Source organism: Populus euphratica, unplaced genomic scaffold (assembly GCF_000495115.2).
Source record: "Populus euphratica unplaced genomic scaffold, PopEup_1.0 scaffold666.1, whole genome shotgun sequence".
NCBI lineage: Eukaryota > Viridiplantae > Streptophyta > Magnoliopsida > Malpighiales > Salicaceae > Populus > Populus euphratica.
In genome coordinates, this window is record NW_011500286.1 from 186542 (window position 1) to 209105 (window position 22564).

Here is a 22564-nt window from a genome sequence, read left to right on the forward strand (position 1 = left end):
ATAAAATAAATATGGTATATGTGATTAAAGAGGTGATAATTAGAATACTTATCAAGTTGGACAATGTATGTTAATTACTGTATTTGTTTCAAAATATGAACATAAATTATTGTTTTACATTCAGCTAATGTAATGTTTGATTGTATTGCAATGCTAACAACTTGTTTTGACAAGACCTTAAGACAAATATGGTTTGAAATAGATGTCGTTTAATAACTTCTAACAGTACTAATAGAAAAAACCATTTGATTTTACAATTAGGTCCATATGATATTTTGATTTTATACATGTAAAACCAATATTTTTTGAAGGATTTCTGGAATGCAGAGGCCAGTTGATTAAACTTGAACTAAAAAAATAATAATTTTAAACTACTTTAATTATATAAACAATTATATATAAATTTAATAATTTTTAACGCAATGATCTTGTGAAACCTCATCAACATGTAGTTATGGAACTTTATGAGTATATCTACCTTTTTGTTATTAACATTGTTTTTTATAAGACTAGCCAATTGTATGACATACATATTGATTACAAAATGATTGCAATTTTGGATAGATATTGGAGGCCTAAGACCCATCAATTCCACATACATGTTAGTGAGATACACCATAACAAACATATCCATTTTAATTGGGTGTGAGTAATAAAAATGATATATTTTATTATCTATTAAGATATGTGTTTTTAACCAGTACTTATAGAGATAACAACATCAAACTGATATGGTTGGAGACTAATATTAAGACACCCCAGTGTAAGGGCTAAATGATCAATTGATTATGAATATTCAAGTATATGTAATGTATATGTTTAAGGGCCTCATTTCCACTAGCACCATAAGTAATATAGTGGAATTACTTTTCGTAACACTACTTGATGACTTTTAGGCCATTTATAACTAATAATTAAAGGGCTATGCTTGCATATCTATACTAACAATTATGTAAAACATGTTTGAAGTAGAGGAAACAAATAATCGAGTATCCATTATTTCTTTTGGTATAATTATTTTTTAATATTTTCTAGTAAATGATTTTCTTTGTTTGTGATAATTAACATCATTTTAAAAACTTAGAGCTTTATATTTAAATTAATATAACTTTGGTCATGGAAGCATTTCCATATTAAGTTTTTAAAAAGTTAGGGTAATAATATGTTCAAAACCAACACCTATGGAAAATTCTCTACAAGATCTAAATAATAATAAAATTTAATAAGTCTTGAAAAAGGTTATTTATATAAATTAAATACAAAAAATATATTAAGTTTATGGCTTATCATGTCAAATAGTGTTGTGATGTTCCGGACACATAAATTAATTGTCTTAGCTTAAACAAGTAAGATAATACAGAGTAAGTAAGAGGTCGCTCCCACAAAGAAAATTTAGTTAAGATCTTCATGCTAAATGATTAAAAGTTGGGGGGAGGGGGGGTTGAGATTGTCTAAGCTATGTTAGGGTAAACAAAATAAAGCAATCAAAATAAATTAAATAAATTGAAACTTATTAAGAGAAAAACCTTGGTATTAAATAAACATCCACCAACGAAAATCAAAACTGATCATTAAAATGATACGTCGATTAATATTTTGAATATTTATTGACACGACGAAATGTTTGATTTAATTGAATGTTTTTCCTAAAATTAACAATATAAATATGCTATATTTATTAAATTTAGTTGTTTCATAAGTTAAATAATTTATCTTTCTTTAATACTAGTCAGTCAACCAACTCACAATATAACCCCAACCATTAAACAACCACAACATAATTATCTGTAGTTATGTTTGATTTAATTGAATGTTTTTCCTAAAATTAACAATATAAATATGCTATATTTATTAAATTTAGTTGTTTCATAAGTTAAATATGAAAACTCTAGTTTCGATAAAAAAAAACTTAGGAATAGATTGGTTAGAATGATAACTCAAAGTCTGCTCTAACAATCAAACTAAAGAATCATAAGAAATAAGTATAAGAAAATATTTATAACAATCATAAGAAATAAGTTTAAGAAAACATTCATACTAATCATATAAACTAAAAAAAAAAGATAAAATAGATCTCATAGTTCTTGAAATCCGAAAGCTTTTGTATTCTTTCTACCAAGAAAAATAACTTTGTCTTGTATTACTATCAAAAAACTAAAGAAGAGAAAATAAAAACATAATTTTAGTTGTAAGAAAAAAGTGAGAGTTTCTTTTCTTTTTCTAGTTGCCAACCTCTCTCTCTTTCCTTTTAATTTGATGGAAAACCCTACTCCTCACATTCCTACTAAAGTGCAAGAATCCTTTCCAAAGTAGACAATTATCTATATTTAAGTAGTCTAATAACTCTTTCATATATATATATATATATATATATAAAATCTTACATAAAATCTTTAAGTTTTGATTTTAGACTTGGTGAAGTTGAGTTTCCAAAATAAAGAACTTTTACATATGAAGAAATAATTGTCATGTCAGTTTGGATGTTTGGGAAGTAAGTTGAACTTATTTATTCACAAAACCTGTATACTAGCAGAATTTATGGGTTGTCTTAGAAAAATCATATTTTTTTCTTATGACCTTGTTTTTCACTTATATTTGGTAAATTGATATGTCTTTGAGTTAGGAATCCAACAAAATTAAGTTTCCACTAAATAGACTTCTCTAACTCAAGATATTCAAGTTGGAATGGTTAAAGATTAAAACTGGTAGAATGCGAGACTTGTGTTTTAAAAGCTATGATTTCCATGCTCGTTATTTTTTTTTCTTGCTATATATGAATAGAAAGGTGTATATGCCAACTTTCTAATTCTATTATAATCACTTTATTTTGATCTCTACAACTCATGTTTTGTATAAAAAATCAATCGAAAGTCAAATCACCAATATTCGACACGGGATGGAACATTGTTTGAATTTATCTCCAAATTATTCATTTTTGAATCTTACATCTAAAATTACCTATAAAATAGAGAAAAAAAATTATCAAGGCATCTAATATAAAACATGGGCAAAATACTAGGTAAATGCGGGTAAAACTATTGAATAATATAGTTGTGTTAAATAGTATGATGCAAGACATTTTATTTTGAATACCACTCATATTCATCATTTCTATCGAGATGAGTTAAACGCACAATAACCTCATTAGATATAAGTTATAAATTTTTTTATTTGGATGTTAATTTTTTCTAGTTTTGAGTTATTTTCTAATATATGTCTTTCATGTCTTAATAGGTTATATGAACATAATATACAAAGAGTTTGATATTATCGACTGAACTTGTATGTTAGGAGGGAGATGACTTGTGGTTAGCAAAAGTCTTGCTACATTTTTTAACATGGTTGAGATGCATTGCCCTAATTGGATAATGCGATAATTTGGCCTATCTCAACATGTCTAAAATTATATTGATACTAGTGAGGAGTTACATACTTTTAGTTGTCAAGGTAAATAGAAAAGAATTAATTGATGGTTCATGTAAATTATCCAAATCTTTGAGGTGCTAAGAGAAATTAAATATTTTTAAACTAACAATCAACAATTGATCTAAATACCTACATGAGATGATATTTACAAATAATATACTGAGTTATTGCACCTATATGGTTGTGTTTCCTAATGCATCTACATAATCCGATGCATTATGAGCCCTTATATTTTAGACATAATCGATTGATATGTAATATATTTTTTCTTGTAACATTTATTAAATATTGTTAATGTTATTATATATGATTGATGAGTGCTAATTATTTTTTTAATTTATTTATTAGATTCATTACTTATTATGGGAGGCTTGAAGAGCAACAACCATTATTTGTAAAGGCATCAATGAGATGAGATGTACTTTTGCCAGCAATACATTTAATTTATGATGTGGTGGATTTCAGGAGGTAACGGAGGTTGAGCATCTTAAAGCAGTTTCAACGGAAGATGATACTGTTTTTCATAAACAATAACTTGAGACAAGTTTATCCATAAGTGTTCTAGGTCGGTATACGAGCTAAGGTAATTTTGACGTTGACCCCTACACGGGTATTACAGGCCCATCCTCGAGTTGGACGAGTTAGGTGGTGGTGTAGGCTCATCCACAAGCACTTTAGGTTCGTCTATAAGTGTTTTAATCCCTTCTATGAGCTATGATGATTTTGGTGTTGACCTTTATATGGGCCTTATAGGTTTGTCCTCAAGTTAGGCTAGTTGAGTGGTGGTGTAGGCTCATCTATAAACATTCCAAATCCATCCATGAATATTCCAAGTCTTTTTATGAGTTAGGATGCTTTTATTTTTGGTCTTTACAGAGGTACTATAGGCTTGTTCTTGAATTGAACGAGTTGGGGTGGTAGTGTAATGTTCTTGAATTGAACGAGTTGGGGTGGTGGTGTAAATCTATTCATGAACACTCCAGGTACATTCACGAGTGGGGTGGTGGTGTGAATCTATTCATGAGCACCCCAGGTACATTCACGAGTGTTATAAGTCTGTCAATGAGTTATGATGATTTTAGTGTTAACCCTTATATATACACTACAAAAATTAGATGAGTTGGAGTGACAGTGCATGCTCTTTCACAAGATAGTATGATTTTTAGATTTAGTTAGATTATATATTTTATATTTTAAAAATTAAAAATTTAATATTTTTAATAAAATATTATGTAATATGTAATTCATGTTTAATCTTTAACTACTAAGCGTGTTGACTTTTTTAGTTGTGAAGTATATTACAACATTGATTGAAGATGAATGGTGGATTGTGATTATTATTGAGTTGAATTTTTATGATAAGGAGTTGATAGTCTAAAAAAAATTGTTCAGGCTACCTTTTTTAGAGAGTTCTAAGCTTTGTGTATGATTTGCTGGCATGCAACATGCAAGTCATAGATAAAGTTTACAATTCGTGAAAATATATTATTTTTATGAATATTTTATGAATTGTTATATGTTTTTTATTATGTTAATGTTTAAAAATATCTGGTGCATAACTGTGAGTGTAATGCATATTGTGTTTTAAGTAATTTTTATTTAAAAATATATTAAAATTATTATTTTATATTTTAAAATTTATTTTTAATATTAATATGATAAAATATAAAAAAATTAATTTAAATAAAAAGTAAAAAAATAATAATAAAATAACAGTTCAACCGAGATATCAGACAAAGCAAAACAAGGGTACCGGTAAAAAAGAAAAGAAAAAAAAAATGCTTTGCTTGTTCCTGCCAGCTCACTCCATCTCGACGAATCCTAAAAAAAAAAAAGAAAAAAAGAAAAAAAGAAAAAAAGAAGAAGACCCGCTGTATGAGTGACAAATGGCAGATCAGACTTGCCTTGTCCATTAAGATAAAGAAAAATGCAGCTCGACTAGTTTCTGCATGCACACGCCTCTATTCATTCCTTCTTTCCTTTTACAGTTACAGATGTGGATTCTCTTCGCTTGTCTTCCGTCCTCCAGGATGCTGCCACTTATTTATTAATTTGCTCTTTTTTTAATCGTATTTTTTTAATTCTTTTTATTTAACTTATTTTTTTTCATGGTTTTAGATTGATTTAATATAACAGTATAAAAATAAATTGAAAGAGGAGTTCTTGGTTTTTTTCAATAATTTTTATTTAATTTTATTTTTAAATATTTTAATATGATAATTTGAAAAATAACTTTAAAAAACATTATTTTAATATATTATTAAATAAAAAATATTTTTAAAAGTAAGTTCCACACCAATTCCTAACAAGCTATCAAGTTAAACCCCCGCAGCGATGACCGCCAAATCACGCTTCTCTGCTTCTGAAATCACATCACCTCGCTCCGGTAGCCAGACTCCGACGAGTCTGCTTTTGGTTAGGTAAAGTTTAGTTGCAGATAAAAAAAATAAAATTTAAAGAATGGGATGTCACCAGTCGAAGATAGAGAATGAAGAAGCAGTATCAAGATGCAAAGATCGAAGGCACTTCATGAAAGAAGCTGTCTCCAACCGCAACGCCTTCGCCGCCGCGCACTCTTCCTACGCCATGTCCTTAAAGAACACCGGCGCCGCCCTCAACGACTATGCCCAGAGCGAAATCCACCGTCTCTCCGCCACCACTGCCGCACCTCCTCCTCCGCCTCCTTCCTCTGTCCTTCCACCGCCGCCCCCCGATAACATGAATTTCCAGACTTTACAGCGGTCGACAAGCATGCCAGAGATGAAGATTCAGAAACCGGAGATGAACAAGCCGGTGGAGACGATACACGAAGAGGAAGAGATGGAATATGAAGCTCATGATAATGAGAGGTTAGTGAGAAAGAGAAGTAGTACTGGTAGTAACAGAGGCAGTACTGGTAGTAACAGAGGAAGTTCTTTACAAGAAAACCACCATCTACAGCAACAGCCCCAAGATTCCCTTTGGGATGATTTCTTTCGATCCATGGATAGCATTCCAGGACCGAGTTTGGCGGGACCGCCAGAGATGGAGGAAGAGGTGAGGATAAATAAAGAGCAGGTGCAGAGGAAAGTGTATGAGGAAAAGGTGGATCCGCCACCGATGGTGGTGGAGGAGAAGATGGAGAAGGCCATGGAGGTTCCGGTGCCGGAGATGAGTGTGGGAAGGAAGATGGGAGGAGTGGAAGGAGGGAGGAGGTTTGTGAAAGGGATGAACTTTATGGAGATATTTGCGGACCTTGATGATCATTTTTTGAAGGCATCTGAGAGTGCCCATGAAGTTTCTAAGTTGCTGGAGGCCACGCGATTGTATTATCACTCAAATTTTGCGGACAATAGAGGTAATCGGACCTTGTTTGTTTCTGTGTGTTTTCTTTTCTACTGTTCATTCATTGTTTCATAATTCTGATTGATTTTCAGTTCTTGAATTGTTTATTTTGATGTAATTGCTTATCCCAATATCTATCTGCAGTGATAGTTTTTTAGAAAATGTTTTTGTAGTTGGATACTCTAGCAATGGGATGGTTCCATTATGTCCTGTCATTTTAAATAATCCTGTCCTGTATGTTATAGGACATATTGATCACTCGGCAAGAGTGATGCGTGTTATTACATGGAATCGATCATTTAGAGGAGTTCCTGATCTTGATGATGGGAAGGATGATTTCGACATAGAAGAGCATGAAACTCATGCAACAGTACTGGATAAGATGCTGGCATGGGAAAAGAAGCTTTTCGATGAAGTGAAGGTATGGTGCAATGTTTACATTCTTTTCATTTTACATAAGACGGCTAATTGTGTGTTTCGGCCTGCCTGTCTTCTATTCAAATTCTTGAATTGACCAATGATACATGGTACTTCCTTCTGGTATTTTCGTATTTGGTTGCTTATGTTTAGCCCATAGAAATATTTAAATCATTTGTTATTGTGCATGCATAGTCTTATTGAACTGGTGGGTTAACTTCCATTGCCACATGAAACTGCATTTAGTTGCTATGAATTGAAAACTTATTGTCAACATTAATTAAAGCTTAAACTCATTAGTTTTCTAGAGACGAGAGTTTTCCTGGAGGGGTTTGGCTAAGCTCGTTTAGTTTTCTGTTTTTTTGTCCTTCCATGGTTTAGGAGATGAATCTGACCTGATGTTTGGCTGCGGCTTGATAGGCAGGTGAATTGATGAAGTACGAGTATCAAAGGAAGGTTAATTCGTTGAATAAGCAGAAGAAAAGAGGTACAAACACTGAATCACTAGAGAAATTAAAGGCTGCTGTAAGCCATCTGCATACAAGATACATCGTAGACATGCAATCAATGGATTCAACAGTTTCAGAGATAAACCAATTACGTGATGAACAATTATATCCAAAACTTGTTGAGCTCGTTGATGGGTAAGTTTCTCTTTGGATTAGTGGAAAAATGAATTTAAATGGTATAAATCATATCCTAGAGCCTTACCTAACAGCTTAAGCTTTTAGGTGAGATGGTTCTTTGACAAGTTGCATAAGAGTTACAAGTGTGTGAAGGTTGTAGGAAATTGCTGTAAGTTACAGAGTTGGCGGAAAGTATAGAATGGGTAGATAAGTGGCAACAAATACAGTCTCCTGGATGTTCCTCACCACCAAAAAGTAAAGCACATGCATTTACTTGTTATGTCAACATGATCGTGCATGGCTTTGATGGTTTTGATTGAATCATACACTGCATCATATTTTTAAAAAAGGAGAATTTTGTAGGGAAGGGTGATTATTAATAGAAAAATGTCATGAAATGGTGGTTTTAGAAAAGTTTTACAATACCAGAGAAGAGTATGAGATGTTACTAGGGGCGACCATCTTGCAGATAACATAGGCATTACGCTTATATGTCATCCTTCACATGAATGTCCTTGCTATTAATATCTTTAGGGATCAATCTACCATCAGAACCTATTGAGGATAAAGCTGGTAAAGTTACGAGAAAGTGATATTTGAAAAAAGTGAGAGACAAGAGTTTGGGGTCCTAAGGAAATTACATAAAATTTTCAGAGAATAGAAGAGAGTCAAAAGAAGGGGAATATTTAGCAAAATAATGGTGAAAATCTTTAAAATGTTGTTGTTCAACCAAAAGTAACACAAAAGGTTAATTGATATCTTTACCAATCATGTGAAATTGCTAGTTTAGATGGTTTTAGGGTTACACATGTCATTGATGGTTTTTGAGAAATGTGGTGAAGGTTGCAGTAAGTTTGCAAATCACCCAAGTTGCTGTAGGAAATTGCAGTTTATTGCTAAAAGAAATTGCGGAGTTTTAAATTTCTACAGAAACTTTCATTTCAGTTGATTTCTGTTTCCCTTGTTTCCGCTTCTGCATCCTTTAACATTGCTTTTTGAAGGCATGGAAAATTGAGTTGTATGCTTTTAACAAGCATTTTACTTTAAAAAAAAAAACTGATGTAGAAAAAGAAAAGGTAGTTTTGGCTTGAATCCTGGAGAATATTGACTGCAATTTCCACGTGAAATCCGTACTTTGTTTAAACCACACAGTAACTGTTGTATGGATTTCAGGATGGCCACAATGTGGGATACCATGCGATATCACCATGAGGCCCAGTCTAAGATTGTAAATGCCCTCAGAGCTTTGGACATTTCACAATCTCCCAAGGAAACTAGTGAGCATCACCATGATCGTACCTTTCAGCTCTTGGTTGTTGTGCAAGGGTGGCAGTCACAATTTTGTAAACTTATAGATAATCAGAAAGGATACGTAAAGGCCCTGAACTGCTGGCTAAAGCTGAACCTTATTCCTATAGAAAGCAGTTTGAAGGAGAAGGTTTCTTCTCCACCAAGGGTCCAGAACCCCCCCATCCAGTCACTTCTTATTGCTTGGCATGACTTTTTGGACAAGCTCCCGGACGAGGTTGCAAGAAGTGCTATAAATAATTTTGCCTCTGTAATTCATGCCATCCTGCAGAATCAAGAAGAAGAGATGAAGTTGAAAGAGAAATGTGAGGAAACAAGAAAGGAACTATCCCAGAAGACAAAGAAATTTCAATCCTGGTACCGAAAGCATATGCAGCAGAAAATGCCCGCTGAATTCGATCCTGAATTGACAGAAGACAAATCTGACAATGATGCTGTTGCTGATAGACAGTTTGCTGTGGATGCAGTGAAAAAGCGCTTGGAAGAGGAGGAAGAGGCCTATAAGAAGCAGCGCATTCAGGTGAGGGAGAAGTCTTTGGCAAGTCTTAAAACTCGCTTGCCAGACCTCTTCAGAGCCATGTTTGACATTGCGCAAGCTTGTTCAGAAATGTATAGGAACTTGAAGTTCATATCACAGCGCCGAAATGCAAGCTAAAAGTGTTTAGCAGGATATAGGATTTTGTACACATTCTTGTATACCTTGCAAATGAATATCCAAAGAAAATATTGTATTTATAGACTGCTTGTATTATTTGCAGTATAATCAACAGTTGTACTGGAATTTTGGATCGAACAAGTCCCGAAAATCATGAATTTATTCATAAAATTTGTTGAGTTTCAACTAAAGGAGAAGTCTTTATTTTCAGTTCTTTACTGTTACGACTTACGAATATGGTTGACCTGCATATATGACGTTGACTAGCTAGCCTACAGTTGACCCCAGAAAATCTAGCTGCCAACATTGCAGGATAATGGAAATTGTCAAGTTCACGCATAAATAATACCATCATAACCTCGACTCAAATTATCCGTGAACTATCTATTGCTAAAATCTATTTGGTCGTTTGGTGGCTTAATGCAACTTGGTTATGCTTCAGATTGGGAATACTCAACTGGTGAAATTGTGTTTCTGGTGTCTGTTGACCTCAAATTATCATGTAGTGCTTTCAGTTTGGTCGAGCATTGTTTCTCCATTTTTTTGGTTTCTCTCTTCCTCGTCATTCTTCTGGGTTCTGTAAACTCTACGAACTTTTGTACGTCCTGATCACTGTGAAATGGATCTCGATGAAGTTGTAAATCTTCATTTTCGTACAAACCATCTTTGTATCAGTGAGTTTTCTCCTTTCTGCCTTCAAATTCCGCTAGAAAGATGAAGTTCCCATACCTATAAAGCCTTGAAACAGCTCAAGATGAATTCTATAAACGAATAACACGTCTGTCCATACAATTTGGCGACCTTGTATACAGAGTAGTGAAACAGAAACTTGTCAACTATTAAGCATTTTCAAATTCCTTCACGGCTTGCAGTAATTGCTTTTGCGAGGACTCTCTGAAGAGGGTTGTTGCCCGGGTAAACAAAGTAGTTTTGCGTCCTGCTTTAAATGGTAGAAAAAAGACAGAACCTTTAGGAAATCTGAAACCAATGATCCCAAGACAAGCACAAAGGGAAATAAGGGCAAAATGTAGATTTCCCTTTGATGGATAAATATAGTTCATGCTCCTGCTGTCTTGGATATGTATCCAAGGCATGATTATTGATGGAGAAAAACTCACTAATTCATGTCAGATATGATTATAATTATCTGCCTTTATTTTGCCTGTTTAACGGGATCATAACATTCTGACGTGATAAACAAATAAAACTAGCTAGTTCATAGAAAAGCTTGTTAATATTATGTGCAGCTTTTTGCAGATGTTTCCAGGAAGAACATCCCTTCACTTGAGCGAATTGCTCACCATCATGTAATTATAATAGAAAATGAAATACAAAAATTAAAGCACGAGCATGACTTGTCTTCAGTACAAATCAACAAAAAATATGCGTAGCCATTTTCTCACAACCCTCCTAATAAAGAAGAAAAACTTGCAAGTCTTCAGCTTAGCATGCATGTTCATGCCTAATCGTCTTAACGATTGTTGCTCCCATTTCAATATAAAATAGAATTCTACTAGCTGATTTGCCTGCGTTCCGCTGTGGCTGAACCGGGAGCAGAATTAAAGGGATGCAAGCAGGGGCGGGCTCCTGGAAAACATTTCATTTTTTTATTATTATTTAGTACTCAAGTAGGAGGAGGTGGAATATTTTTTTATTTTAAATAGATGTACCTTCCAATAGTAAATCACTATTTCGGGCTCCTAGGAAACATTTCATTTTTTTATTATTATTTAGTACTCAAGTAGGAGGAGGTGGAATATTTTTTATTTTAAATAGATGTACCCTCCAATAGTAAATTACTATTTCCTTATGCATGAGAATTAAACATATATTTGCTATCTTTTGACTTTAAAATTCTTTATTTTATGCTATATATGGAAAGAAAAAACATAAGTAACTTTTTCAACCTAACTCAATTGCCTTTGTTGTTTTCTCTCGTTGAAACCCTAATATAAAAAGTCAAAAATATAAATAAAAATACAAATTGTAAGTGAAAAGGCTAAAACAGAGTTATTAGTTAATTTATTTTTCATCAAACAAAATAAGATAAATAATTAGTCATTGGTAACCTAAATTTAAAATTTATTTTTGTTCTCTTTTAGGATGTTTGTTAAGAATTTATTAAAGGTTTTTTTTTATATATAATTTTTTCATTTTTCCCCCATATTTGCTAGTTTTATTAATTTTTTTAATTCTTGTTATAGTGATTTTTTTCTAATTATTTGAATATATTTTATAGGTTTGTTTTAATTAGACTTAGATTTTTTTATGTTTTGTTTTTAGCAAAGTCACAAAAATTATCAATTTTTTCTCATGATAAATGTTTTGATTTTAGATTAAACAATGAAAAAAATAAAAAGAATTGATTTTTTTTTAAGAAAAGAGGAAAAATATTGAAAACTCACAATCTAGTGAATCAATTCCAATGTGTAATATTGAAGTTATGGTTGAACAGCCTCAGTGTGCTTTAGTTTACAAAAAACCTAAATTGATTAGTCAACCTTTCACTAGAATCATCATTGCTCATTTAATTAGAAATGTGCTTTAGTTTACAGAGAACCTATATTGATTAGTCAACCTTTTACTAGGATCATTATTGCTCATTCAACTAGAGATCCAAGTAATCGTCCTCAAATTTAGAAATACCCGGTTAATCAATAAGATGAAATTCAAAGACATACATTAATTTAGAGTCATATCAACATTTGGTGTTTTAATATCCATTAACCGGTAAAAACCATCCTTATTGATTTCAGTCCATTGGTTCAAAAATTATTCAAGGCTTGAATATTTAGAGAAAAATATTGCATTTTGTTTCCCTTATTATCTATTTCCAAGTAAGTTATTCAAAAAGCCAGGATCAAACATATTTACTATTAAAGAATTCAATTGTTGGAAGAAAGTTAATGATGGGGAATAATGTGCTTTTTGACTTATATGGAAAAAAATCTAAATTCTGCTCATAGATTTGTTATCAGGTGCTTGAAAAATTTAAAAAATCAATCATGTTATGTTAAGAAGATAGTTAAGAGGCAAACTACTCAAGAAATTCTAAATAATTGATTGCGTTTCAATAGATATTATTTGTTAGCTCACATCTTAAACATGTGCTTTTATAGAACATTATATATATATAAAAAAAAAAACCGAGGTAATTTTCTTAAAATAGTGGAATTTTTAGCATCATATAATGAATAAGTAAGTATTCTTATTAATACTCCATAAAATACTAAAAACAACTAACATCAAATTCAAATAGAAATTTCACATGTCTTTACTAGAAATGTGTAGTCTTCAATTCATCATGAGATTGGTGATGCAAGATTTTATTTAATTGTTGATCAAGCTCAAGACGAATCAAGAAGAGAGCAAATGGTCCCTATTGTTAGGTTTGTTAATAGAAATGAATTTATATGAGAATGATTTTTGGATATAGTTCATGTCAAAAATATAACTACTTCAATTTTTAAGGAAGAGATTTCTTTTGTTTTATCTCATCATATTCTTGATGTTCAAAATATTAGGAGTTAAGGGTATAATAATGCTAGTAATATGCGTGGAGAGTGAAATGGTTTGCAAGCTTTATTAATTAATGATTGTCTTTATACATATTATGTATATTATTTAGCTCATCAATTTTAATTAACTCTTATTGTTATAGCTAGAGAAATATCTGATGTTCAAACTTTCTTTCAACATTTGTTTTTTATTGTTAACATTATTAATGCTTCTTGCAAGCGTAATGATGAATTATGAACTTCTCATACAACTACAATTTAACATTTAGTTGATATTGATGAGATTGAAATGGGTAAAGGAGTTAATCAAGTATGTGGTTTGCAATGACTTGGAGATAGAAAATAGAGTTCGCACTTCAAATCAATTTACAGTTTAATAAAAATGTATGAGGCAACTTGCTTGGTTCTTGAAAACATTGCTTTAGATGGATCTATTTAATCTCAATGTGGTGATGCGTCCTTTTATTTATTTATTTAAGTTGCTAATGTCATTTTATTTTACATGTAAAGAAGAATATTATAAGAATTAATGATGTGCTTTTATCAAGCCTTGCAACAAAAATCTTAAGACATTCTAAATGCTATGTATTTGGTGATTACCACAAAGACTTTAATTCAGAAATTAAGAGACGATGGTTAGGAAACTCTTTTAGAAGAAGTGACATCATTTTGTAATCATCAAAACATTAGAGTTCATGATATGGATGCTTGTTTTTCTAGTATGGGATGATCTCGTCATAAAAAAAATCAATAACAGTTAAGCATCACTACTGAGTTGATATATTTATAGCTATCATTGATCAACAATTGGAAGAGCTAAATAATATATTTAATGAGCAGGTGATTGAGCTTTTTAAGTTGAGCATATCTTTAGATTCTAGAAATAACTATAAATTATTCAATATTAAAGATATATGCTTGCTTGTTGACAAGTTCTAACCTGAAAATTTTTCTTATCGAGAAAAAAATTTATTTGAGATTTCAATTACAATATTATGAGTTGGATGTATCCAATCATCTAAAGTTAAAGAATATATCATTGATTGCTGATTTATGTCATGGTTTGGTTCAAACAAAAAAATCAAAATTTATCCATTCATTGATGTGTTAATTCAACTTATTTTGAATCTTTTTATTTAAACAATAACTATTGAACAAGCTTTTTCAGCAATGAAGATTGTAAAAACAAGACTTCGTAATCGGATGAAGGATGATTTTCTTGCAAATTATTTGATTGTCTATATAAAAAAAAAATTGCTAAAAAATCACAAGTGATATGATAATTGATAATTTCTATTATATGAAAGAACAACGACAATAATTGAAATAAATATGTAATATTTTTTTTTAAACTTTATTTCAAAGTTTATCAAACATAAATAATGCTTCTCTTTAGTTAATATTTCTTACATACTTTGTATATTTATATTTGATATATACAAAGACCATCAAAATTAAAGTGATGGATACATTAAGAAGATAAATTTAACTTCATCACTTTGACTAAATTTGGTATTGCTTTAAAAGTCTTATCCTATACAAAGGTTATTATATGTTTGTATTAAGTTCTTTGAATAAAATTAAATAATGTAGTATTTTTTTAAAACTCATGTACAATAAATTAAAAAAATATTACATCTTGTTATATTAGTTTTGGCTCCCCAACAAATAATCTTAGCTTCGCCCCAGGTTTAACCATGTTCTTAAAAATGTAATAAAAAATATCAAGAATGCATGGATTTTTTTGCAATGCTATAAACCCGAGCAAGAAGATAAATCTTTACATCTTTTATTTTAAATCTTTGCTTAGCACGAGTTTCCAATAAAATATATAAAAGAAATTTGGATGATCATTTTTTATTTTTAAAATTAATGTTAAACAATAAAATCAAGAAAAAAAATACTAAGTCAAAAAGTAAAAAAGGATATCAAGCCACGTAAACTTTTTAAACCAGTAACTTAGGATATTAGATCAGAAATATAATATATGAAAAATCGATGAAACTCAATTTTCATTAAATCTAGCATCAAATGATGAATTATCACTATTATTATTATAGCCATTATTATTTCCATTGTTATTATTATTGTTATTGCTATTATCACTATCATTACAACTATCACATCATTATTATTAGTATTATTATCATGGTCGCTATTACTATCATTACTACTACCACTACTTATTATCATCACCACTATAAATAATATTACTATTATTTTTATTTTTATCACTATTATCATCATTATTATTAATGTTATAACCATAATTATTCTTATTGTTATTATCGTTATTGCTGCTACTATCATTATCACAATCACAATTACTACTATTACTACTAATATCATCATCATCATCATTATAATTACTATTATTATCATTAATATCATTCCTACTATTCCTAGTTGACAAGAAAAAAAAACAAAAAACAAAAACAAATGATCACCGGCAACAATTCAATCACCACAAACCTACACGCGTCACATTATATAGAAGAAGAGATGATTATGCATCCAATGACACAATGTATGACAAGATTTGACTATTAGGTGGCGTCAGATGCGCCACTTGAATGACGTGAACACCACCCACTTCTTAGTGTATTTGTAAAACGTGCGAACAAATTTCTGAATAAAAAAATTAAAAAGAAAACGTGAAAATATCATAGCGCTTCCCATGAACTTGTTAATTACACAAAACACCCGAGTAAAAAATACCAAAATAACCTCAAATGCAAAGCTTTTTTTTTTTTTTTTTTTTTTTTTTTTAAGGTTAAAAATGTGTAAGTATTGTTGGTTGCTCCATTACTTAGCGACGTTGTTAATGATAATAATTTTCATGAAAAAATCATAAACACCCATACCGGCAACTCGATAAATTTTAATCTCGAGAGCAAATAAGTGTTTTTACTATTAAGAAATTTGTGAAAAATCAATAAAACCCTTGATCAACAGTTATAAATTTTATTGACTCTAGATATATAAAAATATTTATATTGTATACAAAATTGAAAAAGACGTATCTCAACAATCTTTTAATGACTAATCAACGAGTGGAAAAAACCAACAACTCTCCTTACTTAAAGGCTTAAATTATTCTCACTTAAGTGTAAAAATGTAATTTTATTATAGCAATCCATAATAAACTATGTGTAGAGTTAGAGTTAAACTCCTATATCTTGTAGTTTTTCTCTTAATATCATCAAACTATATTCATGACACCAAACATATATAAAAAAAAACTATATTCAAGTTCAATGATATCTAATGAAATAATATTTTAAATATAATTTTATTTACTAATTTATAATTAAATTTCAATAAACTTTAAGAAAAAAATAAAAGGAAATCATTGTAAAGGGTTTCACAAGAGCACTTGTTAATATTATAAAAAATACCATAATATTATTTGAAAAACAATTGGTATTTGATAAAATAGTATACTAAATTTAATTCTAGTTATTTTACTTAAATTAATTTTAATTTAGAATTAAGAAAAAAATAAAAAAAAGCTCTCATAAAAAGATCCCATGCACATGGGCTTATATGGATCAACTCCTTTTTTTTTGTTAAACATATCATCCACTCATTAAAAAAAAATAAAGTAAAGTTAGATTATACATTATCTGTTGATTCATATTTTGGCTAGGTTATTTATTCATTTAAAAAAATCAAAAAAAAGAAAAGCAAATGAAATGTAGTTTGCTAATCTAGATACCAACTAACAAAGAGATGTAGCTTGGAAAGTTGGGTCACATGTTTTTTAAATTAAAAAATGCAATTTTCAACTAAAAAAAATCAAATGAATACCCTTATATTTTAATGACCTAATTTTTTATCTCAAAACCTTTAAATTGATAAAAAAAAATACAAAATCAAATAAAAATATTTTTTATTTAACTTCAATTTATTTTTTTCATGATATCAAAGTTTAAAAACTCAATAGTACTCCTCTCATCAAGAGGAGCACTTCAACACAAAATTCTATATTTTTGTTCATTGAATTTGACCTCTCTGCTACCACTTTCTAGCCACTTTTTTAAAAAATTCTAGGAACTGAAGAGCAAAACAAATGAAGTGTTGGATTGAAATACCAATCCCTTATTGTATTGGAACGAAAAATAACATACTTTTGAAACCAAAATTTCTAAAAAAGCTCCTCCTGAGCAGTAAAAATAAAAAAAAGGTTGCCTTTTCGCTTCAATGTCAAATTTCTCCCCAACTTACAATTTTTTTTAGCAATAAAATAAAATTTTATTTTACTAAATCAAGCATTAATTTAATATTAAGATATTTTTTTATACCATAAAAACATAGTAGTAGAGTAGTTGAAACAAATTATAATGCATAAATGTGCAAATCCTAGTAGTTAATGCAATATAAGAGAATAAATATTTTAGAAAAAACTTCGGTGACTAGAATAGAAAACATATAAAAAATAATAAATAAGAAAAATACTATTTTAAGCAATAATATTTTGCATCTTATTGTTTATGATTATAATTATAATGATGCGCTCTGGGCAAAGACAAAATTTTGCTATGAAGGTGAATGGAGGACCAAGCACTTAACACCAAGGCTTCAAAATCGAATAGGAAATTGGAAAGGGTGTCAAGCAGCCCTCGTCAGGGCATGTAAAGTGAGAACTGAGAAAAACTCATACCCCATCCTGAGCTATCTTTTTGACGATCATTGTAGACATGCTTGAATAAATAAATACTTGGGGAACATATTTCAAAGTTGATATGAATTTGATACCATATGAGCAGCTCTTGATTGCAAGCAACAACATTATTATTCTGATTCCATTCTTCGAAACATTAGAGCATGGTTGCGGCCTTTACCAACAACCTGGATAGCCGATTTTGAGTTTTTATATGATGGTGGTAGAATAATATAAATTATATATTAAAATTTTATTTAATAATTTTAATTTTAATTTATTTTTTATATTATGAGGTAAATTATATATTAAAATTTTATTTAATAATTTAAGTTTTTAAATTAATATAGCTTTTTGATATAATATTAGAATTTTAATGAATAAATAACTACGAGTTCAAATTTTGTTATTTTTAATTATTTGATAAAAATAAAACATAAAATAGTAGAATATATATAAGTTTTAAATTTAAAGAATAATTATTTAAAGAGATATATTAAAAAATAAAATAAATTATATATTAAAATTTTATTTAATAATTTAAATTTTTAGATTGAATTAAAATGTCACATTTTTTTTTATATGAAACTAATATTATTAAAACTAGTTTGATATAACAAGTTAATCCGATTAATACAAGATTTAGAGTAGTTGAAGTTGATAGAAGACTTTTTTAGTCTTCTTATATATATATAAAATCTGATAACGTAAAGTTTTTTCTTAAGACTTCTATTATTAACATTAGTTTAGTTTTAGAGCAAAAACAAAACCGAATAAACCTTCAAATCACAGCTTTTGCAAGGAATGTGATCCTTGACCCTAGCCCTGCCACAAATGGTTCGAGCTGCTCAAAATATTAGATTCGCCTCATGTAAGTATAATTAGGGTATTGAGAATTGGCAAATTCGCAATTGCTGTTTAACAATATAGGAAGAACCTGACTGAAACTCTCAGGTGCGTATTGAAATTCAAGAAATCGTTGGCAGTAATAGTGATTTCGAGACACTTCAAGGACATTCATACAATCTATCAGTGGGGTAGTGAGGTATTTATCATTAATCATATTCAATCTACCAAAAACCCGAAGTGTTAAGGGTTCGAAGTTTACTAATTGTTCTCACAAAATATTGTACTCGCTGATGCTTTCGCATTGGATTCGCCACTCTGCTAGGTATCTTATACTGTTTGAATGCCTAGTGATGTTACTTTACTACTCCTGTTCATGCGTTAACCAGCTTGAGTAGCAAGAAATCATGTTATGAATTATGCTATATAATGCTTTGCTTTTACATCCAAAAAAGAGGATAATCTTTAATTTTGACTTCGTTTACCGGTATCATTCCATCGTTTCTCAGCAAATTCCCGAGGTGGTATAACTGTGCATTTACAGTGAAGAAATATATTCTTTGCTTGCGATTTGGGTTGGAATTTTCTTGGAAGTGCTTGGGAGATAAGTCAACGGAATTTTAGTTCTAACAGGTCTTTATTTATTTACTTTTTCTTTCCTTTTTAGAGGGACCGGTGGCAGATAGAGATAAAGCTATTTCACTGAGCTCAACTTGGTTCTCAATTACTAGCAAGATTACTTGTCATTAGCAAACATGGAGACTCAGATGATGGATTGTTCTGAAAATCCCATCATTATTTCTGACATGGGTGCAAAGGGTCTACTTAGCCATTATCAGTTTGAAGACGGGTCATCTCAGTTTATTTTTCTGGACATTGATAAAGAAACTGGAGGCATCAGTATCAACAATCCCCTGAGTCTCACCACCGGCAGTTATGTACAAATCATCTCTTCATCTGAGGGCTTGCTTTTATTGTCTAGTACTGGGGAGAATCATCTCAACTATGTTGTGTTCAATCCCTTGACTAAGCAGTCTGTGACTCTTCCACAGCATTGTATCGCCAGGCTGATTATCAGGTCAGGTCTCGCTTTTGATGGGAAGCATTATCAAGTAGTGCTTGTACATGTTTCTAGAGATGAAGAGAATGGTTTGGGCCCTCTTCCTGGTGATATTGAATTGGAAGTTTTCTCTTCTGAAACTGGGGCTTGGAGAAATCATCGACCTTTCAGTTTGTCTTTGAATGTTGAATTACCTGATAATGAGTTTCCTGAGCTGAACACAACCCCACTTTTTTCCAATGGAGCAATCCACTGGGAGATAAGCGGGCAGTTGCTTGTTTATCATGTTGAGGATGATTACTGTGAAGTAATTGAACTGCCAAATGTTTTTGAGGATTGGTCTTGGCAATCGACAATGACTTACAGGCGATGTCTGTGGGAATCTGAGGGGAGAGTACACTACACTTATACCGATTTTGATGGGGTTCATTCTTGGAATCTTCTCAAGGAAGATGATCATAATGTTTACTCGCAACAGAACGTCTGTGACCGTGAAAAATTCAGGTGGGCATTGGCATATACTATCAACCATGAAGACTTGGCAGAACAGGATCCGGATATTCTCAGTCTTGGTGATCAGTGGGAGCCTCGCAACATATCTCCTATTGCTTATGTTCAAGATTCCGAGACCATGTATTTGCAGCTTCCAGGAATTGTTGTTGCATACAATACCAAGAATCGAGTTTTGCTGAAAGTATGCAGGTACACATTTCCAGGCGGGGATTTTAATTGCTGTTCTTTCTTCCCCTCCATCCACAGAAGTGAGTGCAATAAGCAAAATGCAATTAAATCACAAGTAGGAGAAGTGGTTGATTTTCCTATAGGAGAAGAGGTGAATTCATTTTCATTTTAAGTGGAGCTTTATTGTACTAGCATTCTACTTCTCGTATACTTTGTATCACAAATTCAATTTTATTTCCAGCTAATTGCATCTGGTCTTCGCACTATTTGCCTCTTAATTATTCGTTTATGGGTTCTTTTACATGAGATTTGTGAATCTCATAGAAGTCAGGAGCATTATTTATCATTTAGTTTAAGAAACTGCGAATAGATTCCAAACAGGCTTACCGGCTTTGTTATCTACATTAGAAAATGACATATTCATTTTCCAGATAGAGGTTTTATAGATGATTGCTACAATTGAAGTGTCAATACGGCCCTTATGATGAACTGTGGTATAAAAGTCAATGAGTTTTGCTGGCTTGAAGTAAAATACGTTCCTTATTTCTAAGATAACTACATCCACAAATAAATTACTTCCGAGGATATAGCCTAACCCTGAGGACATTCAAGCGATTTTAGATATGATTCCTCCCCATAAGATCAAAGAAGTTCAGCATCTCATGGGAAGGCTAGCTACCCTTAACAAATTTATATCCAGGATGGGAAAACGCAACCTGCCTTTCTTGAAAATCTTAAAAAACATCACTAATTTTGAATGGACGTTAGAATCCCAAGATGCAGGAATCTTTTGAAAGAACTCAAGATACACCTCTTCTCCTTTAAGATTTTATTACAACTAAGAAAGCACGAAAGCTAGTTCCTTTATCTTTGGGTCTCCGATCAGGCAGTCGATTCAGTGCTAGTTAGAGAAAAAAACAAAAGCGTACAATGTCCTGTTTACTATTCCAGTCAAACCCTCATTGACGTTGAGACTAGATATTTGAAAGTAGAAAACGTGGTTTTAGCTCTGATGATTACCTTCAGGAAATTAAAACCCAATTTCCAAGTCCTCCAAATCATAATGCTAAATATGGTGTAGGAGTAGTACTCGTAAGTCCTGGAGTACAACATTCATTTTGAGTTCTCAACCATCAACAATGTGTCAGATCATGAAGCTCTCCTAACAGGATTGGGTTTTGTAAGCCTTTCCCCTGCATATTCACAATAATCCTCAGTTAATAGTAAGGCAATGCCAAGGGGTTTTCAAAACTAGAGACCCTACCTTGACAAAGTATCTCTAAAAAATCAAACACAGGTCTCGGGGAAAGATGCGGGCAAGGAAATTTTGATCAACCAAATTCCAAGAGAAAAAAACAAAAAGGCCGACCAAATTTTGATCAAGCATAGAGGAAGGGCCGATGATTGCCTCGGTCGGCATAGAGCATGACTGGAGAACTCCTATCAAGGATAATCTGCATATAGAAGAATTGCCCTCAGATAGAAACGAAGTCATTTGTCTAATTGAGTAAGCAGCCAGACACTACATAATTGATGGGACGTTATACAAGCGGTCTTTCCAAGCTTCTTTGTCGAAATCTGTCTCCTAGTAGAAAATGCTTATGTTTTATTGGAAATTCATGGAGGAGTATGCAACTTACACAACGACTCTGTAGCTCTTGCAACCCTAGTCACCAGAGGAAGGTTTTATTGGCCAATGATCCTCAAAGATTTACCAATTTGGTAAACTAGTGTGACCAATATTAGAAATTCATACCGGTCTTGAGGCAACTGACACGACTAAAAGATTGATGTCTTCTCCCAAGTGCAGGAGTGTCGAAGTAATAAATAACCCGGCAAGACCGGGGTCGAACCACAAGGAGATTTAGAATTAATCATTAATAATGAGACACAGTTCAACAATCATAAAATAAAAAAGTAATATTAAAAACATCATATCAACCCTTGACATGACTAAGAGATTGATGTCTTCTCCCAAGTGCAGGAGTGTCGAAGTAATAAATAACCCGGCAAGACCGGGGTCGAACCACAGGGAGATTA

General features: G+C 31.4%; 2 protein-coding genes across 3 annotated transcripts; both read left to right on the top strand.

Moving 5' to 3' along the window:
- Positions 1 to 5693: 5693 nt before the first annotated feature.
- On the top strand, positions 5694 to 9944 carry LOC105113217 (uncharacterized). The gene is made up of 4 exons (XM_011009296.1): positions 5694 to 6763; positions 6996 to 7171; positions 7588 to 7811; positions 8967 to 9944. Exons 1-4 carry the CDS (start codon positions 5887 to 5889, stop codon positions 9754 to 9756), a joined length of 2067 nt encoding a protein of 688 aa, XP_011007598.1. The 5' UTR covers positions 5694 to 5886; the 3' UTR covers positions 9757 to 9944.
- A 9090-nt stretch (positions 9945 to 19034) lies between these two features.
- Positions 19035 to 20790, top strand: LOC105113218 (uncharacterized). Of its 2 annotated transcripts, none has more exons than XM_011009298.1 (2): positions 19035 to 19108; positions 19451 to 20790. In XM_011009298.1, the coding sequence occupies exon 2, from the start codon at positions 19539 to 19541 to the stop codon at positions 20694 to 20696; it is 1158 nt and encodes a 385-aa protein (XP_011007600.1). In that variant the 5' UTR covers positions 19035 to 19108; positions 19451 to 19538; the 3' UTR covers positions 20697 to 20790. The 2 variants fall into 2 exon arrangements, with proteins under 2 accessions (XP_011007600.1, XP_011007599.1); XM_011009297.1 differs by lacking the exon at positions 19035 to 19108 and adding an exon at positions 19278 to 19304 and having other exon boundaries at positions 19453 to 20790.
- The last annotated feature ends 1774 nt before the right edge of the window (positions 20791 to 22564 follow it).

Coding starts and splice junctions, on each gene's coding strand:
- LOC105113217 (XM_011009296.1), top strand. CDS start 5,887: ATGGGATGTCACCAGTCGAAGATAGAGAATGAAGAAGCAGTATCAAGA. Junction 6,764..6,995: donor AAATTTTGCGGACAATAGAG/GTAATCGGACCT, acceptor TGTATGTTATAG/GACATATTGATCACTCGGCA. Junction 7,812..8,966: donor CTTGTTGAGCTCGTTGATGG/GTAAGTTTCTCT, acceptor TATGGATTTCAG/GATGGCCACAATGTGGGATA.
- LOC105113218 (XM_011009298.1), top strand. CDS start 19,539: ATGGAGACTCAGATGATGGATTGTTCTGAAAATCCCATCATTATTTCT.